Genomic DNA, 27991 nt, shown 5'->3' on the forward strand with positions numbered 1-27991 from the left:
GAACAGGACGCAGCACAAGGTCCTGGTCCTGGGACCTGCCCCCTCGATTCTCCTCTCTGTCCCCAGGAGACAGGCACGCTCCAGGGCGTGGTCTCGGCGCTTCAGGCAGCGGGGGGAAGTTTACTCCGCAGTCATCTCAGTCCCTTTCTAAAGTCCTCGTAGGAGGGCCCACAGGGCGAACACGCGTACAATCATCAGGACAATCGGGACAGGCACTCTAAGTGGCAGCAACTGGCCTGGATTTCCACGCTCTGAAGCGTCTCACCTGCTTTATCTGCTCATGTTGCAGCCACAACCCAAGGCCATTTTATTATTATTCCCCATCAGGCAGGAAGAGGCCATCAATGTGCCCAAGGTCGCCTAGCTCGCATGTTCTGAGCCAGAGCCCGAGCCACACGGAACACACCGGAGACTTAGCATGTGGGGTCTAAAGCCCAGCGCCATGGTTACATGCTGTGTGACCTTAGACAAGTCCCTGACCCTCCCTGAGATGCAGCTTCCTTCACTGAACAATGGGGTTAGGGCGGTTAGGGGGATTAGGGTGCAGGAACTTGACAATAATAGTTTAAAAACACACAGTGAGATATTTACCGTGAAATCTATGCAACGGAATATTACCCAGCCATAAAAAAGAACGACATACTGCCTTTGCCGCAACATGGATGGCCCTAGGTATGATGCTAAGTTAGATAAGTCAGACGAGAAAGGCACGCAGCGTATGACTTCACCGACAGGCGGGATCTCAAGGACAAAATGAACCAACAAAACCAAAAGGAACTCTACACACAGAGAACGAACCGGTGGTCGCCAGAGGGGCGGGGGATTGGGGGCTGGTGAAAAGGGGGACGGGATTAACGCATCGCCGGGTATAAAAACATCCCCCGGGGTGTAAAGCACCGCGTAGGGAATACAGTCAATCACAGTGCGACAACTATGTGTGTTACCAGGGGGACCCCTTCGTAAGGTTGGTAAATGTCTAAGCACCACGCCGTACACCTGAACCTGACATGCTATTGTACCTCAGCTGTCATTGAAAAACAGTTTTTTCAAGAGTCCTAGTGTGAAGTGTTCCCTGTTTCCTGTTTGTTGGGCACGAGAGCACGCTGAGAAACGCACGCAGAAGAGGGGGGCGAAGGCAGAGGTGCCCTCCCCGGGGCCCTTTGGGGGTACAGCAGCCCCCGTGTGCGCAGCTCTGCCCCGGTGCCCGGGAGCCGGGGCCAGGGCTCAGGAGAGGCGAGGCCCTGCGGCCACGTGACACCCCCAGCCTCTCACACAAACAGCCCGGCAGCTTTCTGCCACCCCGGGGTGCGGGGAATGGAAACTTTCGCCACCAACAGCATTTGCAGCAACTTCCCTCTCTGTGGTTTCTCTCTGTCATTCCCTTGATAAAAGGGCTCGCGCTGCATCCGCGTAACCAACATTCACGAATCTCGTCGCCGCGTAAAAACAGCCACCTTTCCAGAAGCGGGCTGCCTGGCGCATGAGGCGCGATGTACCCTAAACTGGGTCACTCTGCACCCCGAGGGCTGGGCGCGTGGCTGACTCTCCGTGTGTACCCCCTGTGCCGCAGGCTCCGCGCGTCCTCCGCAGCCCGGGGAGCCAGAGAGATGGGAAACAGCATGCGATCCGCCCCGGCGCCGCCAGAGAGGCCTCCGCCCTGCTCAGACGGTAAGTCCGGCTTCCTGGGGGCGATGCTGAACTCTCTCCCGGGAGTGCCCGGGGCGCGGACGGGGGGATGGGGGATGCTGGTCCGTGGTTGAAACAGGGCACCGGGTCCCTAGGAGTCCCTGATCCCGTCTCTCTCGCTTTGCTTGTCGTTAACGTTAAATGTAAAGGAGACGGGGCAGGGGCGCCCCGGAGGGGGCCGATGTGCTGGCATCTTCGAGAAGGGCTGGTTCCCTCCCTTGACTCTGTAGGTGGAGAACGCGGAGGCCCACAAAGCGGGTGAGAGATGTTTGTGGACTCAGACGTCCCACCCGGGCTGGTCTGATTCTGAAACCCAGGCCCTCGCTCACCATATGCCCTGCCAGCCGTGCCATACCTTCACGGGTATCATATTATCATGGGCACATGATGCGTATTCCCGCGCTCTGCCCCTTTTTGGGGGTGTAACTTGATGAAGCCAGATGCTGGCCCTGGGGAATCTTCCTGAGAGTAAAGGAATTCCGTGTCCCATCGGTAGGATTGCCAGGGTCAGGCGCTCCGGGGGGAGGGCACCAGGTCCCAGGTGAATCAGGGGTGACAGGAGCCAGCTTTTCCAGCGCTGCCTGGGGGAGCTGGGCTCCAAGAGCCACGGCTGAGAGTAAGGCCGGCGTCTCGGGCTCACGGTGCCGGCGCCTCTGGCAGCCTGGCTTCCTCCCTCGGCAGGGCGTCGGGGCACACGGTGTGCGTCCTCTATAGCTGGGGAAGGGATGGTCAGGGGGCCAGGCCATCCATCCGTGACCCCAGGGTCGGTCCCTGGAGACCTCGGGACACTTCCGCCTCCCATTTTCCATCTCAGCACTCAGACCTGGCCTCCCTCTATCACAGGGGTGGCCGCACCTGGTTCCCCGTGCCCCCCTGCATCGCGGCGCTGGGCAAAGGCCACGGCACAGGTGCCCCTGGAATGTCTGCCCCACCTCAGCCCAACGTGAGCGTGGACACGGCCAGGCCCCTGCCCTGCCTCGGCCTCCTGCTCATTCCATGACGTCCATGACCCCTTCAAAAGGCAGCCTTCTCACTTCTTCCACAGTGCAGGCACCCACGTGCTACACGGCCCCCCGGCTCCCCAGGCATCCCTGCCCATGGAGACCCTGCTCCCCACTCGAGTCAGATGCAGGCCATTCTGGGGGCCCTCCTTTCTAGCCGGGTGATTGTCCCCCGCCAACCTAAGAGGGGAAAAGCACCGTCCCTGGGACAAAGCTGGGGCCACGTGACAGGGTGGAGCAGAGTGTGTGCACCGGGCCCGAGCAGCGGCCCTGCCTCCCATGCAGAGCTCAGGCTGCTGCTGGGAACGCCGGCTTCCTCCTCCTGACTTCCCCAAACAGCTCAGGTCGCACTTCCTCCCAGGTCACGGCCACTGCTAGGAACAGTCACTGTAACGCAGAGGCTCCGGCCAGCCCAGGAGGCACCCCCCCCCCCCCAATCCATCTGTCGTGTCACCACGCACCCTGGGACCCAGGGGCCGCACGCTTGAGCAAACCCCATGAAAACAGGGGCCTCCAAAGACGGGCTCATTTGCCTTCATCTCTGAGATGCAAATCGCCGTGAAATAAGTTTCTCTTTTTCCACTGTGTGGGTGGGTGGTCACCTCCAGAAAGGAGGTACAGGGGTCTCCCCAGCCCTCCACCCCCCCGGGTAGAGAATTCCCCAGGTCGTGCCCGGTTTGTAACCCAGGCAACCACATCAAGGGCGGGCGGCTGGCTTTTCCATCCCCCCACCCCTGAAAAGTCCCCCCGAGAGCGGCCCTGGCTCGATTTCCTCTTTTCTCTGACACCTCCGAGGATGAGGGAGGGGAAGAGGTGCGCGACACTGCATTCATTAGCGTTCGTCCAAAGGCAGGAGGGCGCGGGCTTTCAGGGAACACGCACCTCCTCACACTCCGGCTGACTCACACGGGGAGTCTCCGAGGCCGGAGGTGGCGCGGGGGGCTGCCTCGGTGCGCACACATCACCTCGGGGCTGCCGTGCGGTTAGCCTGAGCGGTGGAGAGCCGAGCACCAAAGACCCCACAGGGGGCCGACTGCGGGCTTCCAGACAAAGGCATTTTCTGAGCTTCCGGGCGCCCGTGCCTCCCCCAAGCCGGGGCTGGCTGTGCCCACCTGCTTCCCCGGCCCGGAGCTGCGCAGGACACTCCCGATGAGCCTCATTCCCAGAGAAAGAGCCACCGCGTCCCAGAGGCAGCAGGACTGAGGGAAGTCGGGCCATCTCAGAGGCTGGTGACCTCGCTGAGATTCTGGCATTGTCCCCAGGAGTGGCGTGACCTGAGGGGGGCCCCTCAGCCTCCCACAGGCGGGACTCAGCTCTCAGAGATCGGACCAATCCTCCCCTCAGCACGGCGCCCAGAGCCTCCTGATGCGTGTGGGGGAGGGCGCTGTTTATAAACTCTGCTTGGAGTTAGTTATCTGGTTACGCGAGGCTGTGTGGAATGGCCATCCCCCCAAAAGGTTTCAAGTGCCAGAACCGGGGAGTCGACGGCTTGTTTTCAAATCACGCCACAGAGCTCCCCTTCTCTGCGATGGCGCACACGTTCCGCCCCTGCTCTGGGTCACACACAGGCGGCGCAGACTGATCAAGGCCCCGGGCACGCCGTGGCCTGGGGAGACGGCACATTGCCACCCTAAGAGAGGACTCGGTCGCATCGCGAGATCTTCCCCCTGTTCACTTCCTGCCTCATCGCCCTGATCTGAAGTGAGCTCCCACAGACCCCTCTGCGAGGATGGAAACAATGCTAAGTGGCGCATTTACATAGCGCCCAGGCCCTGCCCTGGTGGAAAAAGGGGTGGGTGGGGCTGGGGGAGGGAGAGAGGGGCAGGAAGTCTCAGACCCAGTCTGGCACCTCTCAGTGAGGGTCTCCCGCCCACCTGCCGCATGCCCCTGGGAAGTCATCAAATGCAGTTCCTGCCCGTCCCCCCCAAGACCTGCTCATCAGAATCCAGTGATGGTGGGCGGGAGCAACGCACCTAACTGCTTACAAGCCCCTTACCGCCCCCCTCACCCCACCCCCCGGCATTTTGCACTCAGAGCTTTCAGAGCACAGAGCTGGCTTTCAGTCCTGCCTGAACACACACACACACACACACACACACACACACGCACACACACGCACACACGCGCACACACACACGCGCGCGCACACACACACACACACAAGGGACCAGAAGTGAGCTACCTCAGTGGGTCTCCATGGGGTTCCCTGTCCTCATTTGTGAAATGGAAATAATTAGTTGGTGCCAGACACGATTCCGCGTGCTTTACACATATCAAGGCTTCATTCTCGAGACGGCCCAGCACAGAACCAGCATTATCATCATCTGCACTTGGAGGAAGCCGAAACACAAGAAGGTTCAGCTACATGCCTGAGGCCATGCAGCTCAGAAGGGGACAGCTGGTGGCCTGAGTCCCTCCCTCCCCCCAACATCACAGGCCCCGAGAGGACCAGGACAGGCCTGCGTGGAGGGGTGGGTGCTCTCTGGAGTGGGGAAGGGCATGGTCCCCGACATGCAAGGGCCCCTGGGAGGGGTGCCCCAGGCAGGAACCTGCACAGACCTTTGCCGGGACCCACTGCTGGCCCAGGAGACGGGCTGAGGTGGGACACGACCGCACACCCTTTGTTGGACAATCCGTGGCTGCCATAGGACAAGATCTAGCCCATCAGACGCAGCGGTCTGCACCGCTCGGAAGGGGACTAACGATGTTCTAAGTGGGCTGACATGGAGAAACACATTCCTCAGTAAGCAGCGGGGCAGGTGGTACCGGGCTGTGACCCAGCTGGTGGAGGAGGCGGAGCCGATTCCCTGCTGGTGTCACCTGGTCCGGGACCGGCACTCACCTTCCCGGCGGTGTGGTCTCAGGGGAGTCTCCACGCCCCAGCAGCATCTCAGAGCCTCAGGGGCTGCTCAGCGCCCAGGTGCCCATCGGACAGAGAGAGACACAAGGCCTGGGCCACGGCGTCTCCCTCCCAGCCCACAATATGGATCCACGGGCGCAACCTGTGCTCTGTGGGGACCCCCAGGACTGGGAGGACCTTCTGTCAGGCCAGTGTGCCCAGCCCTGTCTGATTGGCTAGTTGTATGTATATGTATTTCCTGTAAAAGGGACGAAAAGCAAGGCCTGCTTTGACCCCCTCCGGAGGCCATGAACTTGGACGTGACTCAGGATGTATAAGCAGCCCTAGCTGGTGTGGCTCAGTGGATAGAGCATTGGCCTGCAGACTGAAGGGTCCCAGGTTCAATTCTGGTCAAGGGCACATGCCCTTGTAGGGGCTCAATATCCAGTAGGGGGCATGCAGGAGGCAGCCGATCCATGATTCTCTCTCATCATGGATGTTTCTCTCTCTCTCCCCTTCTCCCTTCCTCGCTGAAATAAATCTAAATATATTTTGTAAAGAAAGGATGTCTAAGCAGAAACTGAAACCGCTGGGGTTAGCTCCTGGCCCACCAACCACCCCGAGCCGCCGTGCCATCTCAGAGCCTCATTTTAATAACTTGTCCCAACCCGGTGAGGACCAAGCGATCCCCTGGGGAACCTGGCAATCACCTGCCGAGGGGAGCCACGCGGCCGTGCCATGGCCATGGCCTTGGAAACCGCCCTCATCGCCCCTGGCCGTGCTGCTCCAACCAGCCCCGCCTCGGTTTCCCCCCCTTAACATCAGAATACATGTTCCGTGTGGAGCGTCTGATGTGACGGACGCCCGGGTCTGCTCGATGCTTATAAAGGAGAGCTACTAAAAGGTTTTCAGCGTTAAAAAAAAAAAAAAAAAAGTGGCGATACTTTAAGGGAGGATAAGGCAGTAAAAAGGGGCCTGTCCTCTATGGCCAAGTCACATCTGTGGCCGGCGAGTTCTGCCCGGGCTTCCGTCGTCTCTGGATTCATTTCCTATTTTCACACGTTTGCGCATGCTGTTCAGTCTGACTCATTTCTGAGCTGGGCTCTCCGCAAACATTTGTTCTTTTGAATTTCGTCTTCTGTTCTCACCAAATGGAGTTTGTTTTGGGCAGATGAGAATATTTTCAAATTTACGCAGCTCAGAGGCGTTAGAAAACGTGGGATGCTCTTGCCCGAGGTGGGTTTGGGGTTATTGAATGAGAACCCCGTCCCATCGCACAGACGTGGTACCAGCTGCCCCTGACTGAGCAGGCAGGCTCCTGGGTCCCGACCCAGTCACGGGAGGCAGTGTTGATACCTGCCAGCTTTGCCCGCAGACAGATGCGGTAAGCAACCTCTTCCCCGGCTCAGAGCTCTGATGGCGGAGGCCGGCTTGAAGGCAGGTCTGGTTGACCCCCAAGGCCATTCGCGCTTCTGAAAACCCTCCCCGGGATTCTCTTTGCAGGCCTGGCGCCGATTTCGCCCCGTAATTTGTTTCCTTATCTTACGTCTGCAATGTTCCTTCCGCCTTCCTCGGCACCCCCTTCTCCAGGACACTCCTTAATCTCATTTAATTCGAACGCTGGGCTCTCCATATAGCCGGGGAGGTGGGGGTGGGCCAGTACCTGACAATACACTTGAACTTCAGGAGCAAATTTAAATGTCCTAGTTCAGTGGTCGGCAAACTGCGGCTCGCGAGCCACATGCGGCTCTTTGGCCCCTTGAGTGTGGCTCTTCCACAAACTACCACGGCCTGGGCGAGTCTATTTTGAAGAAGTGGCGTTAGAAGAAGTTTAAGTTTAAAAAATGTGGCTCTCCAAAGAAATTTCAATCGTTGTCCTGTTGATATTTGCCTCTGTTGACTGATAAGTTTGCCGACCACTGTCCTAGTTGCACTTATTCCACTGCAGGGACCAGAGCTCGGGGGTGACACAGGCGGGACCCTGGCATCGGATTGCGTTCGGAACCACCACTCTTCGGTCAGAGCTAACCTAACGCCAGCACCTTCTCCAGCGCGTCTTCGGTTTTTCCGATGCTGGTGATAAGGCGCCGGGGGGCCGAGCTCTTCCAAGGGCCAGGCGAAGGCCAACGCCGTTAGGTAAAGGCCCGGGGAGAGAGTTCCCGGCGACGATGAGCTGGTGCGGGAAATACCACAGGAAGCTCACCTGTGCTCTTGCGCAATTGAAACTCTCCCGCCCGAGCCCGCTTTCCCGGCTTTGAAGCCGTTGTTTCTATGACGGGGTTTTGCTTGTGTTTCGGTTTCTACTCGGTTTTGCTTTTACGGCGAGGAAGGAGGGTTGTGCTGTCTCCCAGTCTCAATCAGGACTCAGAGATCAGAGCCCGGACCTCGGTGCCCACACGCAGGCCATGGCACGCTCTATCACGGCCACGGATAACGGACGCCGCGTCCCCTTGTCACGAGCCCTGACCCCTTTCGGTGACTCCGGCCGCTGTGAGTCACTTTTGGTTTCCATCTGACACCAGGAGGCGTTTACTCTGCAGCTCAGTTTCCCCGAGTAACAGTACATTTCAAGGAGCTGTTTCCCCATGACAACTTGCTTCTGATTCATCTATCAATTGATAAACAAGTCAGACCCTCCTTTGTCTTTCATACCCATTCCGTTACCTAAGCTCTCCTTGGACTTGGCCAGTCCGGGATTTGTGACTTGGACACTGTAGGACCGTGGTCGGCAAACCGCGGCTCGCAAGCCACATGAGGCTCTTTGGCCCCTTGAGTGTGGCTCTTCCACAAAATACCAGGGCCTGGGCGAGTCTATTTTGAAGAAGTGGCGTTAGAAGAAGTTTAAGTTTAAAAAATTTGGCTCTCAAAAGAAATTTCAATCGTTGTACTGTTGATATTTGGCTCTGTTGACTAATGAGTTTGCCAACCACTGCTGTAGGACATATGAGTTGTCAGGGCAGCGTCCAGCAGTCCCAGCGTGGGGGTGTCTGGGTCCGAGAGAGTGGCCAGTTTGGGCCAGCCCGGCCGCCATGCCCAGTGCTGGATCCTCCCGAGTCTCCTTACTTGTGTATTCTCTAGATCTGAGCTCCAGCAGAGCAGGGAGCCATGGTTTTCTGTGTACCACCGTGCCTGGCCGCGAAGTCACTCAGTGAATCACTGCCGACAAATGAGGAAATATGTTGCCCCCAATTTTGAGTTCTGATGGCCCGCCAGTAGATGGAGTGATAAGCGTCTTAGCAAACAATTACTAAATTTGCTGATTTGTCAGCCACCGCAAATATTACCCTGCACCTACATGAAGGCAAATTTCGACAGCCGGTGTTGCTCAGTGGTTGAGCGTCGACCTATGATCCAGGAGGTCACAGTTTGATTCCTGGTCAGGGCACATGACCGGTTGCGGGCTCGATCCCCAGCAGGGGGCCTGCAGGAGGCAGACAATCAATGACTCTCTCTCATCATGGATGTTTCTATCTCCCTCTCAGTCTCCCTTCCTTCCTGACATCAATAAAAAGTATATTATTTTTAGAAAATGGCTAAGGCTGTGAAACAAAGATTTTGCTTACTGGCAAAAAGCAAATTCATATCTTATCACCGCATCTCTCACGGGCAGTAAGCTGTACTCATGTGACCCAGAGCGCGTGCTTTCCTTCCTTCTCACAATGCCCCCAGAATTACTTCCCATACACATTCGATGAAAAGGACTCAATTTTTCTCTCCCCCTCCCGCAAAGTCCCTATTAAATAGATCCCTAACGCCGTGCCTCATGTTCTACAAAGAAGAGGCGCTTTAACTGAGTTTCGGAGTTCGTGTTTGCCGGTTCTGGTGGGTCCTCAGAACTCAAGTAGCCGAACCTCCAACATCATCACCACGATGATGTTATAAATGCAGGACCTCCCCAAGGCCCAGAGAGGGCCCCCAAGGCAATGACAGTAAGAAGGGGTGATGGGAGAGGCCTTTTCACTTACAAGGGGCTGCCACGTGCTTCCATCTCATCGCCTAGGGACCCCGGGAGGAGGAAGCACTAGCCCCATGTTAAAGGTGGGAGATCGGTCTAGCAGGCATGCTGGGACTTGCTCAAGATTACATGAAGCAGTAGACAGTGGGCAGACCCTGAAGGCGGGTCTTATGGCCCCTGGGTCCCTACTCTCAGATGAGAACAGCCAGGCCCAGGAAGGCTTGAGAATGGGGGTAGGCCCTCCCTGACCCTCAGGGTTCCCTCGAGCACCTATGCCACCATCCCGGAAGAGAGGAGCGCCGACTGCATACATCGCTACTTCAAAATAAGTGAGGTGTCTCTAGCTGAAAAGGCCCCGAGAAGGACTCGTCCCTGCACCCGCGCCTCCCAGGGCCTTGTTCTAGCTCCTTGTAAAAAAAAACCCACAAACCAACAAAGCCTTTTCCTGTTTCCCCAGGAATGGAGAGCGACTTCCTGGCCGTGCTGACCGATTACCCATCTCCTGACATCAGCCCCCCAATATTCCGCCGAGGGGAGAAGCTGCGTGTGATTTCTGAGTGAGTTAGCTTTCAAACCTTTACGACACCCCCCCCCCCCAAAAAAAAGAGGATGAACTCGATTGGGGGGGCCATGGTTAGGTTCCAGCTGTAGCTGTGAAATTCCCTACGAGCCCTGGTCCTCTAGTGAAGTGAGACATTGGCCCATACAGAAGACCTTCATGCTTCATCCCCCTCCACGCTGCCAGGGCTCTAAAACCTCCAGTGGCTCCCCATTGCCTCCCAGATAACAATGTAAATTCCTCAGTGGCTTTTGAGGTCTTTTATCGTATCAGTCTTAGCTCCCCCAGCACGGGCGCGGTTGATAATATACCCAAGTGCAGGCCCAGGAAGGAGGGAGGACCCAGGGGTCTGGGGAAACTTCTGATGATACGCACAGTATTGCCCTCTATCCTGTTGTCTCTCCCTGGTTGGAAATAGTCTCCAGAACAGGGGTGGGGAACGCTTTTTCTGCCCAGGGCCATTCAGATGTTTATAACATCATTCGGGGGCCATACGAATTCATCGACTTAAACATTAGCCTGCTGTCTTAGGTCAAACATTTCATTAACGCACCCCTCATGCCTTGGCAGGGCCAGACCACATGATTTCTCAGGCCTCATACGGCCCGTGGTCCGGACGTTCCCCATCCCTGCTCTAGAACAAACAGGGGCTCTACTCCCCTTTTATTCAGTCCTCGTGGCCACAGACACGGTTCTGCCCCAGGGCATCCATCAGGCACGCACTTCCTTGTAAACAGCCTCCGATGGTGGAACGTCCGCTGGAAACCGCGGCTTCCGATCTCTGTGCCTGTTGCCCGCACATGGGACGATTTCCTAATTAGCTTGGAATGTGGGGGGTGGGGGAGGAGGTACTTAAAAACTAAATTTTCATATGGAGACATTTGGGTCAACGTGGCCAATGAAAGATCTTAAAGAACAAGGTCGCCACGTGCGTGCCCGGGTTAAATCCGACTACTCTGTTCATTCATGCGTTTGTTTGGCCCATTCGCTTTGACGCGTCCCTCCCTGCTCTTGTTCCTGCAGCGAAGGGGGCTGGTGGAAAGCCATTTCCCTCAGCACCGGACGCGAGAACTACATCCCCGGGATATGTGTGGCCAGAGTTTACCATGGGTGAGTGTCCGCCTCAGACAGCGTCCATGCAGCGCGTTGTTCATGCTGGTGACCTGTAGCTAGCGTGGAGGGAGTCCCGCCTGGGGCGGTGGAAAGGGGGGCACTAGGCGTGAAGAAGGTAAGGCCTCTTCTGCTCTAACCCGGTTCCTAGAATCGGGGCCACCGCGGGCTAGCCCACTTAAGTGAGATGTAATCACGGCCGAATGGAGCTCCCAAGCTCGTCGATGCAATAAAGATCCTTGAAACACGGAACAGCAGGCGCAGCAGTGCCATACGGTGGTTAGGAAACGGGATGTCCCAGAAGAACAATTCGTGCTGTGGCCCGAGCTGACATGGAGTGACGTGGGCAGGTGGATCACTCTGACCCTCAGTATCCTCCTCGGCGAAAGAGAGACAATACCCCTGTCTTGGGGGGTGGATGTGAGGATTCGATGTCCAGGGCTTAACAATGTCTGTGGCCCACACTCAGTATTCACACATGGCTATTGTGATTGGCTTCTTGTATTCATTTTTGTAAGTGGAAGTTCGTGTCAGGACTTGAAAGGGTGGATGCTTGTCACGTACACTAAGGTAGTGAACATGCTATACATTGTGCAGAACCGAGGAGACGGTGAACTATTTGGCCGGGTCTGGCATAAACATAATATATATTTTTAAGTATATTTTTACTGATTTCAGAGAGGAAGGGAGACAGAGAGAGAGAGAGAGAGATAGAAACATCAATGATGAGAGAGAATCATGGATCGGCTGCCTCCTGCATGCCCCATACTCAGGAACGAGCCCGCAACCCAGGCATGTGCCCTTGACCAGAACTGAACCCAGGGCCCTTCAATTTGCAGGCTGACGCTGTATCCATGGAGCCAAACAGGCCAGGGTTGACATAATCATGATCTTAACAACAAGAGCCCGCATGGAGCCCCGGACATGAGTAAACTGCATCGCCGCTCCTTGTTTGTAAATAAATGGCTCCCGAGGACACAGCAGCCAGCTGCTAGCACCGCGTCTCCTTCGGGGCCGAGCGGCCAGGCTGCTCTGGGACAGGACGGGCCGTGCCTGGGACCCCGGCCGCTCTGGGCACAGAGCGCCTTCCAGGGAGGACCCAGCAGTGCCCTCGCCCGGGGGAGGGGCGTGCTCCACGAGAGGCTGGGTGACTGGGGTACAACTGCTTTTTTCCATTAAGTGAACGAAGCAAGAACCATGTGTAACGCACAGTAACATCGGCTGCCGGAGAGGAGACAGGGAGGAAACGTGAGGAAAGCCGAGTGGGGCTTGCTGAGCTGGTGAAAGAGGCACCATGTCTTTCCTTCTTCCTGGGGCCTGTTCATTCCTCCACAGATAAACACCAAGCTCGACAACCGGGGCGCAGAAACGAAACCCAAAAGCAAAACCCAAAATCGAAACCCGAGAAGACAAACAGAGTCCCTGCCCTCCTGGGCGGCGAGGGAGGGGCCGGGAGTTAGGTTATAAGGGAGACAGACATTAAAGGAACTCCCTACCAAAGAGGTACCTGATCAAGTTTTAGAAAGCTCGTATCTCACATAATACAGTGTGGACATCTGAGAAACGGGATAAGAAAGATGTGTTAGCCCTGCCAGTGTGGTTCAGTGGTTGAGCACCAACCTATGAACCAGGAGGTCACTGTTCCATTCCTGGTCAGGGCTCAGGCCCGGGTTGTGGGCTCCATCCCCAGTGTGGGGCATGCAGGAGGCAGCCGATCAGTGGTTCCCTCTCATCATTGATGTTTCTATTTCTCTCTCTTCCTCTCTGAAATAAAAAAAAAAAGAAAGATATTTTTTAAAAAGGAAGATTTTTTATGCATCTCTGTCCTCATGATTCAATGGCATACCTGGCATGTGGTAGGTACTAAGGAATTTTATTTGAAAGATTAAAAGTATGAAAGAAGGAAGAAAGGAAGAAAGGAAGAAAGGGAGGGAGGGAGGGAGGGAGGGAGGGAGGGAGGGAGGGAGGAAGGAAGGAAGGAAGGAAGGAAGGAAGGAAGGAAGGAAGGAAGGAAGGAAGGAGGAAGGAGGAAGGGAGGGAGGGAGGGAGGGAGGGAGGAAGGGAGGGAGGAAGGAAGGAAGGAAGGAAGGAAGGAAGGAAGGAAGGAAGGAAGGAAGGAAGGAAGGAGTGAAAAGTCAGTCGCCCTCGTCTTTAATCCCAGCAGTTCTATATGAACTGGCCCTCGGTCTTAATTTCCGAGCCCGCCTGGCTCTGGGAGGGTGTGCGGGGCACTCACACTGCCTTCCTCCCGCAGCTGGCTGTTCGAAGGGCTGGGCAGAGACAAGGCCGAGGAGCTGCTGCAGCTGCCCGACACGAAGATCGGCTCCTTCATGATCCGGGAGAGCGAGACGAAGAAAGGTGAGCACCCCCCGACCCACCTTCCCACGCTCGGGTCAGACAAGCAGGTTTGGCTCCTGGCTGACTCACTCATGGCCCGGCTCACCTTCCCTCCTCCCACGAAGCACGCCCATCAGGCCGAGGCGGTGAGCTCCCTGCAGCCCGCGCACCGCGGTGAGGCCAGCATGGAAGCCCGGGGCCCAGACACAGGCAGTGGGGGCCTGGACCGTATCAGGTCCTGGCGACGCCCGCGGGGCAATTTCCCATTGACGGAGAGGAAAGGCCGGTGCCGGGTGTGGGCAGCATGTGGGCAGAGAGAGTGGGGCTCTGCGCGGGGCCTGGCCGGTGCTCTCAAGCTCCGAGGCTGGGCGGGTCACCTACGTCTCTGCGCTCAGTTTTCTCCGCTGTGAAATGGGAAGAAACCCCTCCCTGTGGGGTGGTGGAGGGGCTCCAATGTCTTATTTGTGGTGGCCTCACTACCCAGGAGACCCCGGTGCTAGCTCCCTCTGTGCCCAGCAATGACATCAGAAATCCTCTAGAAGCAGGACCCACAGATACACGCCGCACATACCCTGATCTGATTTGCATTATCTCCTTACACCCTACGCACTAAGTTGTTCAGTGGGAAGGACACAGCAGGGCTCTGCGGGGTTCTGAGCAGGGGTCCCAGTTCCAGCTCCAGCCGTGTGGGTGATGGAGGAGCCACGTCCCCTCTCGAAGCCCAGGTCCCCTTGTCCATCACGTGGGATCGGCCGGAGGAACGTGCTTCTCCGGGTGTCAGGGACATAACGTACACACGTAAGCGAGCAGACGCGAGACTTGGGCCCTCCCCGTGGGCCCTCCCGGACTGAGAAAAGGATGCTAATAACTGTTTAAACACAGAAGACGCTTGTGGGTGCTCAGCCTGCTCCTGGCTCCTTGCTGTCAAGGAGGAGGACACACAGTCTCTGCGGGTATTTCTTTAGAGAAAGATCAAAGCCAAGGCGATGCATGTCCCCGTGTCCCTGAGGCAGGGGACCCAGAGCCGAGCCTCCAGCTGGTGTGGGCGGGCGGGGTGGCGGGGGAGCGCACCACTCTAAAAATAAAGAAATTGCCAGGCAGACCTGCAGCTGGCCGGCCGGGCGGGGTGCAGGCCCCGCTCCCTCGGGCATGCAAAGTTCTCACAAGCTGACAGCTGGCCCCTGGACCGGCTCGCCCTGCCTCCGGCCCCACTGAGGTCACTGAAAGGCACACGCTGGGTCGAGTCAGAGGGCGGGCCTGGGCCGAGCGAGGGACGCCCCTCCGAAGGCTGGTCTCAGGTCTGCTCAGGACCAGGGTCCCGGGCGCCATGCCAAGCTGCGTACCTCCGGCCGAGTCACTCAGGGGCTCTCAGCCTCCGTTTCCCCAGGCCTTTCTGAGAATTGATGGAGATGTTGTTGGGAGAGAGCTGAGCCCAGCCCAGCCCAAGCCGCCACGACTCGGTAAAATCTAGTGCCCCCCTCTCTGTGCCCCATGACACTTTCACCCCTGGACCCCCCAGAACACATGCCGAGTCTAGTTCTCTATCTTCGCCCGCGGGCAAATCAAGCCTGGGAGCATGGCGAAGGCTCTGCTCGCCCTAAGCCGTAAGGTGCTGTCACCCTAATGCTGCTCGACGGGGAAGAGCACAGTTCCCGTGTTTCTTGGGGAGACCCAGAAAAATGTCTTCACTGCCCCTCTCCCCGCATTTCTGAGAACACCAAGCCCAGGTCAGAGGGAGCTGGGGCGAGAAAACAGGGGCATAACCCTGAGGCCTCTCACAGGCGAGGCGCTCGAGGGTACGCGGGCCAAACCCAAGGGTGCCCCAGGTCCCGGCCTGCGGCTGCAACCTGACTCTAACCCCTCGCGCAGCCCAAGGGCCCAGAGAGGGATGTGGAAGCTCCCCTCGTGGGAACGTCACAGAGCAAAGACAGGCCTCTCCGAAGTCAATAAAAATGCATTTTTTTAAAAGAGAGAGTGAGCCGCATCCACGCAGATGGGGTTCTCGTGGCTGCTGCTCCCCACACGAATGTGTGTCTGGGTATCATCGTGGGACAGGTTGAGAAAACCCCTCGGCCTCAGCGGCAGGGGGGGCTATAGCCGGTTGCCCTCAGCTGGGGGCCCCCGGGATGCCCCTGACCCGTCCTCTGTGCCTGCAGGCTTCTACTCGCTCTCGGTGCGGCACTGGCAGGTCAAGCACTACCGCATCTTCCGCCTGCCCAACAACTGGTACTACATCTCGCCGCGGCTCACCTTCCAGTGCCTGGAGGACCTGGTCAACCACTATTCTGGTAAGAGACGCTGCCACACACCCCCCCCCTGACACCCCACCTTGCTAACTGCCCTGCGGGGCCTCCGTCGAGGGTGCCCGTGGGTCTCTGTGCTCGCTGCCATCTGCCTTCTCCACGTGCTCGTTCCCAGTTCACTGGGCCTGTAAGTCTCAGGCTGAGACAGGGTGCCCGCAATGCCCGGAGTGAGCACTAGTAAAACGCAGCGAATCTCGAGTTCGCCCGTCCCGTCCCTGCCTGTAAACAAAAGAGGCCGGTGCCCCCGCGTTCACAGCCACGGGCGCCTCGCACTTCCTCAAGCCGACCGCGCAGCTGCAGGCCTCGGCTTTGCTCTGCAATGCCACCCGTTTCCCCTTTTCTGCACGGCAGGCTCCTCCTGGGCCCTCAGCCCTTCCTTTTTTATGCTTTTATAAAAATGATTTCAGAGAGAGGAAGGGAGAGGGAGAGACAGACAGAAACATCAATGATGAGAGGGAATCACCTATCGGCTGCCTCCTGCACGCCCCCTACTGGCAATAGAGCCCACAAGCTGGGCATGTGCCCTGACCAGGAATCGAACCTTGACCTCCTGCTTCACAGGTCGATGCTCAACCACTGAGCCACACCGGTCAGGGACCCCCTCCTTAACGAAGTGTCAGTAGACTCTGCTCCGACAGACGCCTGGTTTCCCTCACTCTGCCTGTAAGCCATGTTCACACGTGTTCTGGTCTGCTTCCCAAGGAGCTCTTAAAGACCACTCATTCCCGTGGCCTTCCTGGACCCAGGAGCGGGGTCGGAATGGCCCACGCTGACCAGGACGGGGGTCATCCGCCGAGGTGGTGGGAACAGAGCGTGGTTTTGACGAGGGCGATGGGACAGGAAAGCTGAGTGAGACTGACAGGCCTGGAGGACGGGTTGGGAGCTGGGGTTTTACTTTACGGAAAAGGGAGAAGGAGTGAAAAGGTGGCTGTTTCTGGAAGTTGCTGTGGAACTGGTGCTCGTATCCCAGACCTTTGGGCACCCTGAGCTGGTTGTGCGACTCTGGGCTCCTTTTCTTCTCTGTGTATGAAGGATGCTGAGTGTTCCCTCCTGGGGGACGCTGAGATGCCTGGGGTCGGTGCGCACAAGTGCGGGGAGAGCGCCTCCAAGGCACAGCTGCGCTCCTCCTGCCCCTTCCGCCTCCTCCCTGAGCACCGGGGGGGAAGAAGAGAGGTTGCTTTCACTTTGCTAGTGTCCTCCCCCCCTTCCGGGTTCAGAAGGCCGGACCTGACCCCCTGGGGACCTTTAGGTGTGGGGTCTTGAAGGGCCTTTCAAGGAGAAAGAGGAGACCAGGGGCCTGGGTTCTCGCCCCTGGCCTGTGGGACGCACAGCCGTGAAGGAGGCATGGCCGCATGGGAGACACGGGCCCCAGCGCGGATGCTCGAGGGCTCTGTGAGGCCGTGGACAAAACCCTCGGCCTCTGCGGGACTCAGGTCCCCGCTCACAGAAGGTGGATGCGACCCGCCCGCGGGGGTGTTGATCACGCAACACCATCGAACCCTGAGGGGACGCGGCGTCCCAGCCTGGCGTGCGGCGGGTGCAAATAACAGATAACACGAATTACTTCTGTGACACCCGAAAACCTAGCGGCTCGGCTAAAAATGAAAGAGGAAGGAGCCTGGAGACGGTGCACTTCTGCCGAGTATGAGTAAACATTGGTTGTGGTATTGGCTCTTAATAACAATCATACCAGAGGTGTGCAGACCAGAAGTTTTGCATAGACAAAGGCAAACATGAGGGATGCCACCCCAACAGGATGTCACGGACAGGGCGGTCCACAGGCTTCCGGCCAGGCTCACCCAGGACCGTGCACCGCCAGGCTCACCCGGGACCGTGCACCGCCAGGCTCCCCGGGACCGTGCACCGCCAGGCTCACCCGGGACCGTGCACCAGCCAGGCTCACTCAGGACTGTGCACCAGCCAGGCTCACCCGGGACCGTGCACCAGCCAGGCTCACTCAGGACTGTGCACCAGCCAGGCTCACCCGGGACCGTACACCAGCCAGGCTCACCCGGGACCGTGCACCACCAGGCTCACCCGGGACTGTACACCAGCCAGGCTCACCCGGGACCGTGCACCGCCAGGCTCACTCAGGACCATGCACCGCCAGGCTCACTCAGGACTGTGCACCAGGCAAAAGTACCCAGGACCATGCACCAGGCAAAAGTACCCAGGACCGTGCACCAGGCAGAAGTACCCAGGACCGTGCACCGGGCAGGCTCACCCAGGACTGTGCACTGGCACAGAGCAGGGCCTTCCCCACCACCTCCTGGGCCTGCACCAGGAGACGGGCCGCAGTCTGCTCCACCCTGTAGTAACTGAAACGGGACTGAAACCCTGAAATGCTCCCGGACTCCCGGGGACCCCAAGGTTGAAGCAACGTGGCCGGTTTCACCGCCCCCCAGCTTCTCCTTGGGACGGCGTTAGCGTGATTGTGCCCGGAGGGGTCTGCACAGGCGTCTGCTGCACGGGCTGCTTGCCTTACTTCCCGGGGCCCTCGGGCAGTTACCTGCCATCTGGAAGCCTCAGTTTCTTCATCTATAAAATGGGGATTAAGTGCCGCTTACAGGATTGTTGTGAGGACCCAGAAAGCACCAACGTGAGAAGTCTGGAATCTGAGGATTCCATGTGCGGTGGTGACCGAGAGAGCAGAGAGCGTAGGACACAAATGAGGTCTAAATTAGGGCCAGAGAGACCAGCGGTGGGGACAGGGGGCCCTTGAGTGTCGAGCAGGAGCTGAGAGGTCTGAGAGCCTGAGGGAGTGTTCTAGAGATTTCCACGGACGGGAGAAGGAGGGGAGTATGTCCAGAGCCCAGAGGCAGGAAGGACTTCCCTCTCCTCCGTGTCAGGGGCAACGAGCTGCTCTTAGAACAAGAGCCTGGCTCAGAGTCCAGGAGACAGGTTGGGTCACATCTCTGTGACCCTGAGCAAGTGACTTGGCCCCAGGACCCTCAGTCTCCGCATTCCGAAAATGGGCCCAACCGTGCTGGCGGCTCAAGGACGGGCCTCGCTCAGCGCTGGGCGCACGGCACCTGCCTTTCTCATTGCCAAACCTGCCTCCTCGCCCTGCCTGTTAGCTCTCTAAGGAAAGACTGTCGCCAAGTCGCCCCCTGGGCTGGGTCCCGCCGCCGATTTCTTCGGTCTCTGTGTCTGATTTGGTCCTCACCCCTAGTCACCCCCTCACCTGTGAGGCCGTTTCAATTTCCAGCCCGTGACAGGTAATTATTTCAGATTCACATGCAATTAAGCCCCCTCTGACCCAATTTGATTGGACCTCAGGGTCCAATCTCGAGTTTCTTGGTGTGGGACAGTGTGGGTGGGCATTCAAGTTCAAGGTGAAGGGCAGACTGAGCGCTGGCATGGGCATCCTGGCCACCACCCTCTGAGAGCCGGGGTTTGCTCCTCAGTACAGTTTCCTTTTGTTCTGGGGCAAGGACCCCCCACCCCACCCCACCCCCCGCCGCAGGGCTCCATAGATAAGACGGGAGGCGGAGACACCCATGGGTGACGTGGCTCCGCCCGGCCCTGCCGGGGCCAGCAGCACCTGGCACCCTCGGCCCCGCCATCGCCCCTGTGACATGACAGGCCCGGGGTCCTCACCCTGAAGACGCCCCGCTTTCCTCCATCTCTCAGAAGGTGTGAGCGCAGCCAGGCTCCGGCTCTCTCACCAGGGCAGGGGCGGGGAGAGGGCCTCCGAGGGGGCGCTGCGTCTGAAGGTCCCGGAGGAGGCAGCTGGGAGCTCAGACAGCTTACACCAGCCGAGGGGACGATGGGTTTACTCCCCTTTCCTTCTCCTTGTGCATGGTGTCTAGGGAAAGGGGAGAGGGTTCCCCCACCTTTTCCTCTGTCCACTTTCTCTCTTTTGCTTTGAATCTTTGTTTCTCTCCTTTTTCTGTGCCTTTTATCTTTCTTGAGATCTACCTTTACTTCCCTCTCTCGCCTTCTCCCTCCCTCCCTCCCTCCCTCCCTCCCTCCCTCCCTCCCTCCCTCCCTCCCCCCCCGCCCTCCCTTCCCTGTCTCTGGTCATTGTTCCTTTTGTCTTCCTTTCTCCCCACCCGTGTATCCAGCCGCCATGCTGTCTTCAGTGCTGCTCTGTGAGCGCTGGGGAGTCAGGGGTGCCCACAGCCCCCTGCACATGGGCCCAACTCAGGGTTGAGGGGGCCGTGCCGGATGTTCCCTCGGGCCCCCGCCTGCGCTGGCTGCAGAGTCTGCGTCACTGACCCGCTGTCTGCTCCGTTCTCAGAGGTGGCCGACGGCCTGTGCTGCGTGCTGACCACTCCCTGCCTCACCCAGAGCACCGCGGCCCCGGCCGTCAGGGCCTCCGAGTCGCCCGTCACCATGCGCCAGAAGACCCCGGACTGGAGGAAGATGTCCAGGTGAGGAGTCAGGGGCCTGTCTGTGTGTCTGAGCCCCAGTCCGGCGTGTGCGCCTGGCACATGAACCCCGTGGCCAGTTACAGCCGGCCCTGCTGGAACCTGACGGTGGGCACGCTGAGCGGGCACACCCCACGGGACCCCGCTGTCCCCCGGGAGGCAGACCCAGCCTCGGGCCTCACGCCGTGGGGGCCACGACCCTAGCGACTCCCTGGCAGGGTCCCAGCCCCCCCAGTTCTGCAAACATTCCCTGAGCCCCATTCAGTGTGAGCAGAACACTTTCTGGCAGAAAGAGGCCACCTCCCCTTCCCTAATGGTTAGGATCCTAGAGAGGATCACGCTAAGAACTCTTGTATCACTTAATATTCTTTTAGACTCCCTCAGAAAGTCCCAACACCAGCAAAATCCTAAAGTGCATCGTTTGTTTTTTTAAGGGAAAAGCATTTTCCACTGATCTATTTAGAGTGTCTGCTATTGTATTTTAGGGGTTTGTGTAGTTGGCGATTGATTGGTGGGTTATCTTATCAATTAAATACTGATCCAGACATCCCATTGGAAATTTAAAAAAAAAATCAGAAGTCAGAATTGACTGGGAGATAAATAAAACTGCTCTTTCTTGTAAACATCATAAAAAATATTCATTAAAATTTACAGTGCGTGAGACATTTTAGCCATTGAAGGAAATGGTGGTCCAGAGAGGTTCAGTGACTTATCTAAGGTCACACAGCCAGAACTATAGGAAGCAGAATTAGAACGATAAGCCAGAGAAATGCTAACCGGGCTTTTGTCCCTTCCTCTTCGCATTCTCTTGTCCTGATCCCTCTTTGCTCCCCTCCCGCTGTCCCCTTTGCTCCCATGCACAGGCTGCAGGAGGACCCCGAGGGCGCGGAGAACCCACTGGGGGTGGACGAGTCCCTCTTCAGCTACGGCCTCCGGGAGAGCATCGCCTCGTACCTGTCGCTGGCCGGCGACGGCCGCGCGCCCCTGGACCGGAAGAAGAAGAGCATCTCCCTGCTGTACAGCGGGAGCAAGCGGAAGAGCGCCTTCTTCTCGTCGCCGCCTTACTTCGAGGACTAGCCCGGGCCGGCCGGCCGGACGCACGGTGTGTGCCCAGCGGGAGCAGACTCTGGACTAACGCCTGGGGTCCAGCCGGGGGGCACGGTCGCCCGGTCCCCGGGAACCTCGCGTCTTCCAGACGCCAAGGGAAGCTACCTGAGCTAGCGCGCCCACCTTCTCTGTCCACATCAGGACACAGGGACCCTCCCTGGCGTCGGGCCAGGTCTGGACATCACCCAACATCGACTCGCGACGCGATCGCGCAATGCTTCGGAAGAGCCTGCTTGTATGTTGTGTGCGCATCGTGTTTGCGGGGAAGACAGCCCCTCTCTCCCATGAAAGGGTGTGGGGCCCGCCCCCACCACACGGCCCTCTGAGCTCACAGAGGAAACGTCCGAAGGAGAAACGCCGGGAAGAAGACCGGCCAACAGCTGCGTCCGGGCAAAGGTCCGGGTTCGCACAGGGGTCCCCGGCACGGCACCTTCTCAGCCGTCCACAGAGGCCTCCGGTACACACACACCTCCTCCCGCGAAGGAGCTCAGGGACCCTTAAAGCTCACCCACCGTCCTAATTAGCCCTGAAGCTCTGCGTGCCCCTCGGGTCCCAAAGCCGCACGTGCAGAGGCCACATGGCCTCCCCGCCTGCAGAGGGCGAGGCCCAGAGGCCAGGGGAGGCTGCCGGGAGGGGCGCTTGGTGCGGGGCGGACTGCGCGAGCTTCCACCACATCCCGCTGCAGCTTCGCCGCACAGAGCTTCGAGGCAAACCCCAAGACCCCCCATTAACGCGCCCAGACCCCCTCCTGGCTGCGAAGAGGCACCGTGTCCTGTCCTCTGTGAGGTGTCAGGAAAAAAAAAAAAGACGACTGAGCCCCAGGCCCCCGCAGAGGTCCGCAGTGCGGACAGAGAGAAAGTGTGCGAACGGAGATCGTGAAAGGGGGTGTCAAGGCAGACATCGGCGCCTGGCTCTGCGTGGGACAGGGGTCCCGTGGGGTGACCCGGAGCCCAGGTTTCAGCTGGACCTTCGGAGAGAGAGGGCGTGGCTGGGCGGAGCAGGTCAGAATGGTCGCCCACTGATAAGTTCTAGAGCGTTCATTTGTCCGGTGTTTTATCCTACGAGGGGTCTGGCGCGCACACGGATCCAAGTGCTGAGCTTGGGGAACGAGGGGGTCAGAGGCGCTTAGTTCTGGCTCCATCGCTGCTCCAGGGCCTCACGAGCAGGAGCCGGGTCTCCAGCCGCCCCCGGGCCCTGCCCCTGCCAGGAGGGCTGCCCGGAGCCAGGCCTCGCTCTCCCCGCTGGCAGGGGCCAGGGAGGGGCGGTGCCTGTGCCGGGGTGCCTCTCGCTGCCCGATGCGAGCGTCTGTCTGTCCGCCATGCGCATTCCGCACGTCTGAGGTCACTGCGCTCGCCGCACGTGTCGACGCGTTTCATGCTTTTCTGTATCAGCAGAGCCCGGGCTGTTTACACCAAAAGACATCTGGGGTTTCCCTGCACCCAAAAGGCTTCGCAGGGACCGGCCGAGGCCTGGGAAGCGACTGTAGCCCGTGTGCGCTGCCGCCGACATAAGGCCGGGGCCGCCGCCCGCCAGATGTCTGCACAGGGTCCCACGTGGTCTTTTCCGTTGTGACTCTCGTGGTTGGAGCGTGTGGGGAGGATGCGAGGGATTTCTAAGTGGGAAGCATTACATTTTGCTAAATCATGTATTTATTCCTGATTAAAATAAACTTAATGCGTATTTAACCCCCCTGGATGGAGAGTGAGTTTCCTGGGTGAACTGGGAGGAGGGGGCTTTGTTCAGAAGCTGCCCCGGGTCCCCAATTCTCAATTCAACGTGCAACTGGGCAGAGACGGAGACAAGAAACACCCAGAGAGACCTCGCTGGCCGGCCGCTCAGTGCGGTGCGGGCAGCCTCCAGCACCCCCGACTGTGTGACCTGGGTGGTGTCTCCTCACACCTGAGGGTGGACATGAAGGGTGAGGACAGAAAAACGTCCTGGCCGTCGTTACGAAAACCCTGTCTCACCTGGACAACCCCCACCCCCACCCCCAATACTGCTTGTGGTCCCTCTGCCGTTGGTTCTCCCGAGAATTTCCTTCTGCAGACATGTTTGGGCACCTACTAAATTCCAGGGGCTGGGGCCGCTCGGGGCTGGGGCCCTGCTGTCACAGAGCCTGGTGTCACATACACAGACCTCCCTCTGCAGAAAGCCCCCGGGCCCGGGACGGTCAGAGTGAGATGCAGGAGGAAAGCAGCAAGCATCTGAGACAGGACCGAAGGCCTCAGCCTTGCTACGTAGGAGTCTTCCCCCCAAGGCGGGTCTTCCTGTCTTAGGTGGGGGGAGAGCTGTGAGCCCTGTTGCGGCCGAGCCCTGGAGACGGGGTGACCCTCCAGGTGGAGGAGCAGGCTTACTGATCACAAGCAGTGATGGGAAAACCTAGGGGGAGCCTGGCATTTTTAAAAGTATAGTTTTTTATTGCTTTCAGAGAGGAAGGGAGAAGGAGAGAGAGGGAGAAACATCAATGATGAGAGCGAATCATGGATCGGCTGCCTCCTGCACGCCCCACACTGGGGATCGAGCCTGCAACCCGGGCCTGTGCCCTTGACTGGGAATCGAACTGTGACCTCCTGATTCATAGTCAACGCTCAACCACTGAGCCACGCCCGCCGGGCAAGCCTGGCATTTTCTAGGAACAGGGAAAACAGGGAGCGGGAAGCGAGGGATCGGGTGGGAATGGAGCGGCAACGAGACAGGAAACTTCAGCTCGAGGCCAAGTCGTGAGGCCTGGCGTTCACGCCGAGGAACGCGGAATCGGGGCGGTGGAAACATCGTCTGGGTCCCGAGCATCCCAGCCCAGAGGGCACGGCCTCCTCTCTCTTCCCTGAGGACCGGCCAGGGTGTCAGTCACCCAATGCAGGTGGGCAACACGTCACCCCTCTTCATCCAGCCCGGCCTGGGCTGAGGAAATGCCCCACGCCTGCTCCTGTTTGCAGTCGCCTCCGCTGGGCATCGAACGGGGGACAGGGACATTTCTCGAGTGCCACAGTGCGCAGGGCACTCTGCAAACTTGTTGATGACAGCGTCCGAGCCTCGGGAGGCAGGATGAGCCACGCCTGTTCTCTCTCTGAGGAGCACCAGGGTACAGGCTCACCCAAGGCCAGGAGCTAAGGCGCTGGTCCCACCCTAAACCTGGCCGCTTTGTCTTACACATTGACACCCCAGGGGCCCCAAGTTCCTGCAGAAGCAGCCTCATCAAATGGGAAACACAGGCTTTGGCTGTAGGTCCCTGTCCCTACTCCAGCTCCTTCTTTGCTGTGTGTTCTTTAGCAGGTCACTAAACATCTCTGAGCCGTGGATGTCTTATCTCTAAATGGCTATTTAAAACACACACCCCTTGTGAATCCATGTGAGGAATCTCTGGGATAATACTCTGAGAGTTCTCTATGGCCTCTAAGACACTAAACAAATGACTATGCTAGTAGTTCTCACAGGAGTCTGTCTCATCTGCTAGGTCAGTGGTCGGCAAACTGCGGCTCGCGAGCCACATGGCCCCTTGAGTCTTTGACAAAGGCCAGCTTAGGAGTACCCTAATTTACGTTCATAACAATGTACCTACCTATATAGTTTAAGTTTAAAAAATCTGGCTCTCAAAAGAAATTTCAATCGTTGTACTGCTGATATTTGGCTCTGTTGACTAATGAGTTTGCCGACCACTGTGCTAGGTCAACAGTTCTGGCCCTGAGCTTTGCAGAAAGACGAGATTTTAATCAAGAATATGCAGCCAGCTTGCCTTCGTCCCCCAAGCATCTGCTGGTAAGGAACGCGTTGAAGAGCTGCTAACGGAGTGAAGTATTTCGGTTCCCTGGATCCCACATCGCCTCACGGGCATCCCGAAGCCTGCTGGGAGCAGTTGTAAAAGCTGCTCCCCAGTGACGGGAACAGATGGCGGGTTTATTTTTACACGCGCTCCCATTTGTGAGAACAGCTTCGCTTTAGAAATTCCCCAGCACCCAAACTCTCCAGAATTTTCAAGGAGAAGTCTGCCTTCTGCGCCTACGAGAAGGTGTTGGGGTGTCTCCTGGGTCCCACTGAGTGTCTGGTTTCCGAGGGGGCCAGGCACTCCTGGCCCGTCTCCCGGGGCCTGCCGTCTCGGGAGGGAGACAGACTACGTGCTGGTGGGACTCCTGGGGCTGGACAGGCAGCGGAGAGCGGGAGGGCAGGACCGTGTCTCACACAGGACAGGGCCTGCGGAGGCAGGATGGGCCGGGGAGTCTGTCCTGAACACGCGGGCGAGGGAAGAACTGGCGGTGGGACAGCTTCCTGTGGGGGATGGTGACGATGCTGCCCTGGCCTCAGTGAGGCCCAAACATCGCCACCCCCGCCCTCCTCAGGATCAAGGCCCCGGGTCCCAGGAAGGCTGGGCAGTGCGGAAGTGGGCCCACGGCCTCAGCATTGCTAGCAGGCCCGTGGCACTGGTCTCACTGGTCTCCCTCTCTCTGTAACTGTGTTACTTCATCGCCTCCTCATTGCTTCTCTGCCCCAGGGTGGTCCCTCTGATTCACCCGCCCCTGCTTCTAAGCGAAGTCTCCTAAAAGGAAGCAATTTCCCACCTGCTCGAAGTGCTTTTTAAAAATATATATATTTTTATTGATGTCAGAGAGGAAGGGAGAGGGAGAGATAGAAACATCAATGATGAGAGAGAAGCATGGATCGGCTGCCTCCTGCACACCCCACACTGGGGATGGAGCCCACAACCCGGGTGTGTGCCCTGACTGGGAATCAAACCATGACCTCCTGGTACATAGGTCACCGCTCACCACTGAGCCACGCCGGCCGGGCTCAAAGCTCTTTGAAGGCACAGCGTGCTCACAGCAGCACCGTGCACAGCAGCCAAAGGCGCACCCTGACGTCCATCAACAGACGACGGACAAAACGTGGTACACGCACCCTGGAGTAGGACTCAGCCTCGGAAAGGGATGGAATTCTGCTAGAGCTACAGCATGGGCCACGGTGAACCCTGCAGACGTGCTAAGTGAGAAAGCCAGACACCGAAGGACACGCCTTGTGTGGTTCCACTAGTAGGAGGTACCTAGCCAGGCCACGTCACAGAGGAGAAGGGGGCGGGGAGTCATTTTCTATTCGGTACAGAGCTTCTGCTTGGGATGAGAGTTCTGGAAATGATTCATGGTGATGATTGCCTAACCTTGTACATGTGCTTAGTGCCACTGAATTGTACACTTAAACGTGGTTACAGTGGCCAACCAGACCAAGTCAAAGACGCAAACACACAACCCAGTTCCATGGCGATGGCTCCCACATGCTCAGGATGGACCCAAGGTGCTCAGTGCAATCTGGCTGCTCTCTGCCTCGCAACCCTATACCCCTGCCCTGGAGGGCCCAGTCCCCTGAGGCACCGCAGGCCTACAGATTGAAAAAGAGTCCAGCATCCCCTTGGTGTCTAGACTCTGCCAGGACAGTCCCACGCAGTCCCACACAGCCCCTCAGATCCCCTCGCAGCCCCTCAGAGTCCCTCACAGTCTCTCACCGTCCACACAGCCCCTCAGAGTCCCTCACAGTCTCTCACCGTCCACACAGCCCCTCAGAGTCCCTCACAGTCTCTCACCGTCCACACAGCCCCTCAGAGTCCCTCACAGTCTCTCACCGTCCACGCAGCCCCTCAGAGTCCCTCACAGTCTCTCACCATCCACGCAGCCCCTCAGAGTCCCTCACAGTCTCTCACCATCCACGCAGCCCCTCAGAGTCCCTCACAGTCCCACGCAGTCCCCACACTTCCTCTCTCCTGAAGAGCATTCTCCACCACCCCCTCCTTCTCCTGCTCTTGGCTGGGGCTTCTCTCTGAGCCGCCAGAAGACCGTCTCTTAAATATCTGCTTTAACTATCTGCCCTCGCCCCACAGCAAACTCCAAGCTTCCTGAGAACCAGGGCATGAATTATTCAGCATGGCGTCTCCAGCACCTGGCACCACACCTGCCAATGGCTGGACACGCAGTACAATTAGAAGCTAGTCAATGACAGAATAGTTTTCAGGCCTCATGGTCAACCAGGTTATTACTTCCATCATGATTGGAAGTAATATTGTTGTCATCATCATCAATATATCATAATCATCATTGTAGCACCACATTATCATCATCCATACTATCATCATCATCGCCACCACCACCATCATCACCATCTTCACTACCATCATCACCATCATCTCCACCATCATCGTCCTCACCATCATCACCACCATCATCACCATCATCATCATCACCATCACCATCATCACTACCATCATCACCATCACCACCATCATCATCACCATCATCATAACCATCATCATCGTCCTCACCATCATCACCACCATCATCACCATCATCATCATCACCATCACCATCATCACCACCATCATCATCACCACCATCATCATCACTACCATTATCACCATCATCATCATCACCTAGCAGTTGCTCAGGCCGCCTAGCAGAATCATGAGTGCTGAGTTCTAGTCTTTGCCTTCATTCCACAATCAATAACTCAGTTGGCCCGGCCTTTGGAGCTCCATGCCGCCCTGTGGCTGCTGACCCAGCTCCTGCCACTTCTTGCATAGCCATGTGGACAAGCACCTGGGTCCTTTACCCATCCTCACCCTCCAGGTAAGGGAGCATCAATGAGGTGGAAGGGCTTAGTGAGGGTCACGCATCACCCAACACTGTCCCACAGTGAAATGCCACCAGGACGGAATCTCAGGGTGGAGGCGGGACGGAACGAGGGC

General features: G+C 58.0%; 2 protein-coding genes across 8 annotated transcripts in view; one reads left to right on the top strand and one right to left on the bottom strand.

Annotated features, from left to right (window-relative positions):
• Window positions 1-22963, top strand: part of SLA (Src like adaptor) — a 50495-nt gene extending 27532 nt beyond the window's left edge. For 6 of the 7 annotated variants that reach the window (XM_079796117.1, XM_079796116.1, XM_079796118.1 and 3 more), the window contains exons 2-8: window positions 1571-1668; window positions 9939-10038; window positions 11064-11150; window positions 13405-13508; window positions 15644-15775; window positions 20034-20166; window positions 21027-22963. In XM_079796117.1, coding sequence (XP_079652243.1) covers window positions 1608-1668; window positions 9939-10038; window positions 11064-11150; window positions 13405-13508; window positions 15644-15775; window positions 20034-20166; window positions 21027-21240 — 831 coding nt within the window. In that variant the 5' untranslated portion in view covers window positions 1571-1607 and the 3' untranslated portion in view covers window positions 21241-22963. Of the gene's footprint in view, window positions 1-1398; window positions 1669-9938; window positions 10039-11063; window positions 11151-13404; window positions 13509-15643; window positions 15776-20033; window positions 20167-21026 lie in introns of those variants that run through there. The other variant, XM_079796114.1, reaches the window with a different exon arrangement.
• Window positions 1-27991, bottom strand: part of TG (thyroglobulin) — a gene marked incomplete at its 5' end in the record, with an annotated part of 161903 nt that overhangs the window by 43253 nt on the left and 90659 nt on the right. The gene's annotated exons all lie outside the window — the stretch shown is intronic.

This window comes from Cnephaeus nilssonii (assembly GCF_951640355.1).
Source record: "Cnephaeus nilssonii genome assembly, chromosome: 18".
NCBI lineage: Eukaryota > Metazoa > Chordata > Mammalia > Chiroptera > Vespertilionidae > Cnephaeus > Cnephaeus nilssonii.